The following is a 9,297-nucleotide window of genomic DNA, read 5'->3' on the forward strand; positions in this document are numbered from 1 at the left end:
CGTGATGTTATAAATTCAACATATGAGGTAATTTGTTGCCTAATAAAGATCAATCAAAGCATGCAAACTTTTGAAAAATCTATACAAAAAATAATTAAGACAGTAGTGCATACAGTAAAACTTATTGCCTCGTGTAGTCTCCTATATGTGGTGCCAGTTTGAATCAAAACCATTATTCTATGGGACTGAAGCCAAAGCCCGAGAGAGGCAATATTAACAATAAAATGTTTTTAATTAACACAGAATCATAATTCGCTACAAAAAAACAAACAAACAAACAAACACAAAGAACACACCTGCTACTGTACCAACTACAAACAAAATAGAACTGGGGCCTCATGTACGAAGGATACTTGGAAATCACGTGAAAACGATCATTAGTCACCCTGGAGAAAAACAATAAACAATTAATTTACAGCCAAGAGTCTGTAATTAGATGAGATGATATAAAAATATGCGTAAAACATTTATTTATTTATTAAAAGATGTATTCTATAACAATGGCTCTAGTCCTATAAGCTTCGCAACCACTCCACGTCCAGCTGCTGAGGGTTCCATCCACAGCAGCATCCAGAAGGAGCTGCAGACCAGCCGGGTAGTGGACCCTGAGTGGAGCCAGCTCTGTGAAATGCAATCAACCGTATGTCAGCAGGGCATCACGTTTGATCAGGGCAACATTAAAGCGCAGTTTGCATCGAGGGCCGTTTTACATGATGTGATCGGTGCCATTGACTTGTTGCATGTGGGGGCTCAGGATTGGTCGAGAGAATGACAGTCTTCGACTTAAGCGGCGGATGTCGACGCTGCCGCCCTCTCTCCACCTGTCACACCCAACACTTGTTTGTGCGTTCTGTGATTTTGTCTGTTGTTGTTGTTGTGCGAGGTAGCACGTGAGCAGGAAAGAGGCCCTTTTTGTTGTTACCCTCCTTTTTCTCCTGTTTAATGTTAGTTAGTTTATGTTAATCGTTGTTGGGAAGAAAACATCTATATTTTCCATTTTTAAATAATGCAACTTGGTAAAAAACGATAAGAAACTATTGCTTGCCAATGCATGTGATGTCATCACTTCACGTTTCAACTGTGTGGTGTTTTGTTACAGTAGGCTCACGTAGGACCAAATGTGGTCCTCGGGTGATCCGTGAATACCTCACCTAAGGACTGGGGCCTAAAAGGTTTTAAAACAAAAAGAAAAACAGTTTTGTGCATGGTATTGACTTTAGCCACTAGATGGCGACAAACAAGCAGTTTGATTTCATTATTGTTTTTTAATAAAGTCAACCTTTATCAACGTATTTCAAATAAGGCCAGTCTACAGGACAGTCATGCAGGAAGCCACAGTAATATTAGACAAGAATGGAAGGAAGAACCACACACAAAAAGTTACCTATTTAATAATATTGATACACTTTATTTGACGGCATCATCAGAGTATAATTCAATATAAAAATCATCCTTATGATGCTGTTCTTTCATCTACTGTATCCCTAGAAAAGACCACCTCACAGAGGGACTGTCTGACTGTAAAGTTTTTGATAGTCAACCTCCTGGTCAGAGTCAGGGGGGCTTCAGTGGCGACAGCCTGACCAGCAATCTACCAGTTCGTGAATTAAACACACAAAGTAAAAGTTCTTGCAGACTCCCTTTAATAAGATGCTGTACTGTATACATCACTCAGTACTGCTTAATATTCATTTGTTGTACTGTACACTACTGTACTTGTGCATAAAATATAGGTTCTTCTGTTTTTTTAATTTTATGATTTATTTCATTTTAAATCTTTAGAGTCAGAGTATAGCTTCTTTCTTTCTTTTCTTTGTTTTTAATTGTTTTTTATTTTTAGCATTTTATGAGAATATGTTGCCAGGTAAGATGGATTGGGTGGCTTGGTGAAAAAAGTATATATTTTTTTTATTTATTTCAGAGAGTAGATATTGTAGTTCTCATCACCTGTGCAGTTTTAAACAAATACAACATATGGAGCAAACATATGCAGGACACACATAAAGGTGCTATAATGAGTCGTTGTAGAGCTGCTGAGTTCTTCCTCATGAACCCATCACAGAAACATTAACCTGGGAAAAACACTTACACATGGTCACTCACTTGTTCAGTGGATTTCTAGATAAGACAGAGACACAATTTTCTATCTATTTTGAAATTTTGCTTAAACCAGGATTGAGTTTAGTTGAGCGCCAAGTTCAGCATCTGATGTCATACACAAATATTGACACTGTGGTGTTTTAGCGGCTCCCAGACACTTGTGAAAACCATTTGCATTGGTGGTAGCTGTTACTTAGAGAGCTTAGTCAGCCTGCTCTACATCACACATTATATTACACAAATCTAAAAGACATTTGTTAAAGGTATGTCTGGTGTGCTGCTGCGAGCCACGTAATAAGGTGACCTGCAGGGGTGTCCTTGATCAAAACAGTTCACACTAGCTCCCCGGGCGCCTCACCTCGGCTGTTCAAAGAATGAACTGTTACATAGATAAACTTCCCCACTATGGCTTCAATAAAGTTTAAATTATTATTATAATTAAACTTGACTTCCCATCATATACAGTATACAGTCGGTCATTTTATTGCCATATTTTATTGCCATTAATCATTTATTTTTTAGTGGAATTCCAGTGGATCCATGTTTATTCTTTAGTCCGTTCAGACTCCAGACCTAATAAAATCACTACAATGATGGAAGATGTGAGAGCCACTGAGTAGCATGTGTTTAATTTGGTTATTTTGGTTTATTGTTAATGCATGGCGTCATGGTGGTTTCATTCATTGTACGATTAGTTTTATATAGGGCTAAGATGCTTGTTCTCCATGTTATTGGTAAGGCGTAGTGCTTACCTCCAAGCAGCAGGCAGCGCTATGGTAAGTGGAGGAAAGCATGCGCAGGTAATAAGAAGCGAAGAAGAGGCGCTGGCGAGGGTGGTTCGAAATAAGTTTTTCACCGTTCTCAGATGAGCAGAAATTTTGTATTAAAGTCTTGGAACAAGCAGCCCCTGGTAACGGAAGGCACCATTCGGTATTGGACCGAGTTGTGTTAAAATCAATAAACGATCTTTTGACCATAAAGGCAGTGCGTGGACCTTCTTATCAGGTGGATCTGCATAAATAGAATCAAGAAGACTGAACGGCGCGTCAGAACCCGACACATAGCGAGCTAAGTGGCCTTCAGAGTTGTGGACGTGGTTAACGGCCACTACAGAAGACACAGGTAAAAGTCAAAGCTTTTATTATTCTTTTCAAATATCATATGTTGAAGGACATTAATGATTCACTTGGACAGTAATGAGAAAAACCCACAAATGCTATTTCTTTTATCACTGTCAGATGAGCACTAACTGTAGTTAAAGTACAGTAAATGGTGAAGTGGCAAATGGTCCACATTTATATTGCACATTTAAACACCCTTCAGGCATCCAAAGCGCTCTACAGTAGCTTCTCATTCACCCATGCACTCTCACATTCACACACTGATGCCAGTAGCTGTTCACTTCTGTGAATGTTGAATGTTTGACCATGTCAAATCAGCCACCATGGATCAAATTATTTTGCTGCACATTATTAGAACCAACATCTGCATTTGAAATCTCAACTCTGGTAATAATCTAAACACAGCTCAGATCCACTGAGATAGACCACCACTGAGTTTTGGTAGTACTGTATGGGGTACAAGACAATCCAGCCTGGATTATCCAGGCCTGGATAATGAAAACAATTAAACATTGAGGGATTATATATTTCATATATTAGTCATTTAAATTTGCAATGATTTGTCACATTATTGTTTACGCCCTTAAGTTTGGCTGATGAGAGCTCCGCTGAAGGTAGTAATGTCATTGTTTCCCCAAACGTGGGTATTTGCACCCAAGCGCACATAGACCTGGTCTCCTTGCTGCAGCTGCAGAAACACTGCGTTGCCTCCGTTATCAGCTCCATCCTGCAGCGTACGGTGGTCATGGGCCGTCACGACCACTTCACTCTTCTTGATGAGGAACAAACTCACTGGGTTGGAACCTCCGGCGTGATAAAAGAAGGTAAAGTAATAAATACCCGCAACAGGTGCAGTGAAGATGCCTGAGGAGAAACACATTATGTTCAGTGAATGTTTGTGTATTTAATGTGGACACTTGGACAGCTGATGGTTATATTATAAAATCTGAGGTCATCTGAAGTACTGAACAAAACCTAGTTACATTGAAACTGTCAGTAAGTGTTACAGTAGTTAGAGACAATTATAAAATATGTCTTCATTTACGATGAAAAACAACTAAACTCTTCAGAGCTGTTTGAAACACTGTCCTAACCATTGTCTGCTCAAAGGTTTTCTGTAATTTACCTAATCCATCAGCTTTAGCCAAGAAACAAGTTCTGAGCTTCAAATCATGCGATCAATGTAAAAAGAAACTTACAAATATTATAAAAGTAATTACAAAAAATCACACTATAAAAACATCAGCTTGACAATCATCTATCATGATATAGGTCAGAAATGGTATTTTACAGCACAGCTCTTACCTGTTAATGGATTGTAAGCATTGCCAACATTTGTTATCACTGTTCTGAATATTAAGGTTGTGTCTGTGTTGACAGGTCCAATGTGGCCTGAACCACCTGTGGCTGCACTGAAGGCGATCTTGTTTTGGGCTAAAGCAAAACATTGACATTACACTTTTACTCTTTACACATTTGTAATTTATATTGTGTTATTTTTCTTGATTGTTGCAAATATTCTTTACTTACAGTAAGTCTTGAAAATACTGAGGTACATCGTAGTTTTACTTTACCTTTGTTCTTCAGTTCAAGAATCTCGGTTTGACTCTCCTTCATTTTCGCTTCCACAGATTCCAGTTTTTCTTTCATGGCACCAAACTCTTTTAGCAAATTACACAAGTCAGGGAAGCATGACTGTGTTGGACCCTGTTTTTCCGTGTCGGGGTCATTGCTGTCACCCTGGGCAAAAGTTAAGCCACAGAACAACAGCAACACACAAAGTAAAATAGGAAAATTCATCTCTGTTTCAAGATGCTCAGTTAGCGCAAATGTGGGGCAGCTCCGAGAGCAATTGGTTATTAAAGGTGGCTTGTTAATATTTAACATACTATTTGATGTGTGGCTACATTATGTTGCTGGGGGTTATCTGTTGACTGGTTCAGTGTGTAGTTCATTAGGAAATAGTAAAAACTACACTTTCTTGCAATAAAGTAACCTTTGATATTCGGTTGCATTATTGAAAAATCTCCAGGAGAGAAGGACATGGTCTGTTCTGTATCTGTTTATTGGTTGAACTGTAAGGTAAGTACAAGAGTAAAACAGAAACAACTCAGCAATAATTATAGCCCATTAAAAAAGGACTGGACAAACAAAACATGTTTTTTTTTTCTTTAAATGGTCAGTATTACACATATCACACAGAAGCACAACTCTAAAATAATGTTTGACAACAGCACAACTGACAGCAACAAATAGATTAGCTTAAGTAACACAACAGCCTTCTATACATTGATACATGTAGGTCCAATACTGGTCCAATCAAAAGATGAGCGGAAGGGGAGCTAATGCTCCAGAAGCCGAACCAAAAAGGAAGCATGGACAGAAGGTAGATGGGGAAGAGATAGAGGCATCACAGCAACACAAGACACCTGCAAAAACACTGTCAGACAGTCACACATGGATGGAAGCGTCCAACACAAAGATGGAAGGAGAAGAGGTCAGGGGCAAGAACATGAACAAGACCTCAAAATAAACTCTCCTTTGTGGGTGAGTGTGAATGTTTTATTTCTTATTACAGATGAAATTAAATATCTCATTATCAGGTCTTTTGAACCACCTATTGTTTCCTGTGTTTATGGCTGCAGACATGTCACAGTCATCACTCGTTACATTTGAGGCCCAGTTCTGATAGTCGACCACCTCATCACTGACCCAGAACCAGAAACCCAGAGTGCAGGTGTATCTCAGTCCCAGCCACACAAAGTCAGTTGAGGCGTTCTTGATTTTCTCTTGGACCCATCTCTGCTGGTGATGGTTAGTGATGGAGACCAAGTCATGGTGTTTCTCTCTGCAGTGATTCAAGGCCTCCACCCAGGTCAGACTTTGATTTATCAGGACCAGTTTCTCTGTCAAAGACAAACACATAATATTCAGTTTAATTCTGAATTGATGCCAGAATGAAAAACAGCAACATTAAAAAGTTATAGCACAACAGTTCGATGCATACTACAGGTATACAAATAAAAAAGGGAACTCCTGTCGGCTTACAGTATCCCATCAGGGGTTGCTACACCCACAAGCCCTTCCTGACACAACCCCTCTCTTGAACCTGCAACCTGAGCAACAGGAGCGCAACACGCTAACCACCAATCCAAAACAAATATAATGTTAGTTTGTAATAGTATTATAAGAATATTCTCCATTGGTTCACTATAAAGTAAATACATGAATAAAGAAAAAACTGAGGAAAATAATTAAATTTTAAAACAGTAGGCTTCAAATTTATGAACTTATGAACCATCTATGAAGCACTTAATATTTAAGCATTTACTTTTAAGCCAGATTTTCTTATCCTCACTAAACTTCATTCTATTCTATTAAAACAAATTTATGTGTTGTATAAAAGCTTCTATTGATGTCTGATATATGCATATATCATTACAAACCCCAGATTATTTAGGAAAAAAAATCACAATTAAAAATAAATATGTAACTGTAGTTAAGAAATTCAATTAACTTCTATTTAGATAAAGTCTTCCTCTTAATTTTTGTGATTATTGTCTATTTGAATTAAGAATAAGTATTTACTATTTAATAAAAAATAGGAAAAAAAGGAATACTGCATATGAAGATAAAAGTAAAATTAATTAGTATCACATATAAAATGAAAATGAAGTTTAACTTTGACTGCTTTAAGGCCTAACAACAACATATATTTTGGTCAAACTCACCTTCGTAGCAGTAGAAGGTTTTTTTTTTCATCACAATAGTCGTAGCTCCATGTTCCTGCTGTGTTTAACACAGTAGCACATGTCTTGTCACTTTGTCCATCAACCAAATCTTCAAGACTTTCCCAGTTTCTGAATGAGGAGTTACTCCCATCTGACCACCTCCACGTGTCTCTGAACAGACCGATTATCACATTTGACCAAGATGCCAAGGTTGAATCATTCAACTGGTCCAGTCCACCGACCAGGTCTGTGTAATGTTGTCTGCAGTAACTCTGGGCCTGAGGCCATGTCATGTTTATATCAATATGATGAAATGCGTTGGATTGATTTCTGCCTGGATATCATCAAGTTACAAGAAATACAGAAACAAATGAAACATGAAGATGTGATTAAAAGTTTCATTCAGTATTACTATATATATATATATATATATATATATATATATATATATATATATATATATATATATATATATATATATATATATATATATATATATATATATATTATTATTTCTTCATTTCTTCTTTGAACACATAGACAATAGATTTTCTTACCATCGTAGCAGAGAAATAGAAATGTTTTATTACAATAGTGATCATTCCATGATTGATTGTTTATGGTACCACAATTCTGAAGTGACCCTGGCGGTGCATCTGGTCCACCATCATTGGGCTGTCCAGGCTCCCATCTAGTATCAGTGTCATTAAACTCCAGTCCTGGCAGAGACCAGTGCCACTTCCTGTTCTCTCTTCCTGGGTAGCTGTGCAGACCAATCCAGGCTTCATCCTGATTCTGTGTAGAGCTACAGAGTCTCCTCATGTCTGTCATGTCAGACACTGTGGCCAGGTCTGTATATGTCTCTCTACAGTACGTCTGAGCTTCATACCAGGTCTTGGTCTCTCTAATAAAGTGGTACTGATACAGGGAACATGTGGAAAAGGAGCACTGACCTGAGAACAGGAGAAACTGAAAGTGAAAATCAGTCCCACTTAAATTACACTGTTCACTCACCACATTTTTTCACCATACACTTTTTATTACTTCACTTTAATAATATCAGTTAGTGAAAAATGTGTTTAGTTTGGTTTCATGTGGTGTCTAAGAAGCATTAGCATCATTTGCTCCAGATGGGATCAGACACTTACTCATCAGAGCCACTAGAAACGGAGTCCACTTCATCTTTTCTTCTGCCTGGAACCAAATACAGCAGTTAAGGAGTCGTCTCAGTGATGGCTGTACCTCCAGCCACACAGTTTTTTGCCAACTTATATGCTCAGGGTAAACTATCATTTCTAATGAGATATGACGACTGTGAGCTATTAAAGTTATTAAATTAGGTATGGATTGATTTATATGTATGTTATGTTAACTGAGCTTTAGATATAATTGGTCCCTTGCAAACTGGCACAATGATTGTTCTGTTTCTGGTGCTTTAAGTAACGTTTCTGCTTTATGTTTCTCCTTTGCTTTGATGAGAATGGCTTATCAGCCAGTATCTAAGTTCGCCTTTGTGTGAGGCGGGTGAGTTGATTATGGATGTGCACTTGGGGGGGTCTGTTACCTTCTTTATGTTTACCTGTGTAAAGACATTGTTTGTAATAAATACTGTAGATCCCTGACATTCTTATACAAACAAATCCACATAATTTAATGCACAAACAATAACCAACAAGTAGTGAAGCACAAGTCTCTTTTCTTGTGAATTTTAGTACGAGCCTGTATTTAACTGACCTGTTTTCCCTGTTTATATTAGTGCATATCTAAACACACCGTGGATCTACAGTAAACACAACCTGGATTCTGTTTTTAATTTGTGTTATTTCACACCTTGAAGAACTAAAGAACCAACTGATATTTGAATGATGGTGCTCAGCTAGTTTCCTTTTCTACTTGACAACAACCCTGAAAACCATGGTTTGTAAGTAACCTTTAAGGAGAAGATTTTGTTTCATGTTTTTAATTGGCACAATGTAATTATCAAATTAATCTCTGCGCACTTAATTAATATCATTAATGTAATGGACTTTCATATGCACTGCAGCTCAACTACCCCAAGTCTATAAAGAACATGTTCCAATCCATTCATAAAAATGTAATATAATGTTATAGTATAATAATATATTATATATAATATAAAGTAACAATTAACTTAAAGTCTAGTACATACAATTAATTAGTTAGTCTTTTGTTAATTTGCATGATAAAAAAATTTAACATGTTTTTTGTTGTGTTTGACAAGTTTTAGCAACTTTCAATACACAGACTATGAAGCAATTTACAACATCAAAGCAACTAATTTAAGTAAAGGTACTTTCAAAGAGTTTTTGGCAATCAAAATATTC

General features: G+C 37.3%; 2 protein-coding genes across 2 annotated transcripts; both read right to left on the reverse strand.

The window, feature by feature from the left end:
* Window positions 1-3,223: 3,223 nt before the first annotated feature.
* Window positions 3,224-5,067, reverse strand: LOC114848065 (complement C1q-like protein 3). Its single transcript, XM_029138231.2, has 3 exons — window positions 4,796-5,067; window positions 4,527-4,655; window positions 3,224-4,085 (listed from the first exon to the last, which is right to left on the reverse strand). The coding sequence occupies exons 1-3, from the start codon at window positions 5,019-5,021 to the stop codon at window positions 3,805-3,807; spliced, it is 636 nt and encodes a 211-aa protein (XP_028994064.1). The 5' UTR covers window positions 5,022-5,067; the 3' UTR covers window positions 3,224-3,804.
* A 935-nt stretch (window positions 5,068-6,002) lies between these two features.
* LOC114847994 (macrophage mannose receptor 1-like) lies at window positions 6,003-8,780 on the reverse strand. The gene is made up of 4 exons (XM_029138071.3): window positions 8,101-8,780; window positions 7,510-7,905; window positions 6,953-7,286; window positions 6,003-6,127 (listed from the first exon to the last, which is right to left on the reverse strand). The coding sequence occupies exons 1-4, from the start codon at window positions 8,243-8,245 to the stop codon at window positions 6,055-6,057; spliced, it is 948 nt and encodes a 315-aa protein (XP_028993904.2). The 5' UTR covers window positions 8,246-8,780; the 3' UTR covers window positions 6,003-6,054.
* Between the last annotated feature and the right edge of the window lie 517 nt (window positions 8,781-9,297).

Source organism: Betta splendens, chromosome 2 (genome assembly GCF_900634795.4).
Source record: "Betta splendens chromosome 2, fBetSpl5.4, whole genome shotgun sequence".
Classification (NCBI taxonomy): domain Eukaryota; kingdom Metazoa; phylum Chordata; class Actinopteri; order Anabantiformes; family Osphronemidae; genus Betta; species Betta splendens.

Coding starts and splice junctions, on each gene's coding strand:
- LOC114848065 (XM_029138231.2), bottom strand. CDS start 5,021: ATGAATTTTCCTATTTTACTTTGTGTGTTGCTGTTGTTCTGTGGCTTA. Junction 4,656..4,795: donor TCTTGAACTGAAGAACAAAG/GTAAAGTAAAAC, acceptor GTTTTGCTTTAG/CCCAAAACAAGATCGCCTTC. Junction 4,086..4,526: donor TGCTTACAATCCATTAACAG/GTAAGAGCTGTG, acceptor GTTTCTCCTCAG/GCATCTTCACTGCACCTGTT.
- LOC114847994 (XM_029138071.3), bottom strand. CDS start 8,245: ATGATAGTTTACCCTGAGCATATAAGTTGGCAAAAAACTGTGTGGCTG. Junction 7,906..8,100: donor GTTTCTAGTGGCTCTGATGA/GTAAGTGTCTGA, acceptor TCCTGTTCTCAG/GTCAGTGCTCCTTTTCCACA. Junction 6,128..6,952: donor AACCTTCTACTGCTACGAAG/GTGAGTTTGACC, acceptor TGTCTTTGACAG/AGAAACTGGTCCTGATAAAT.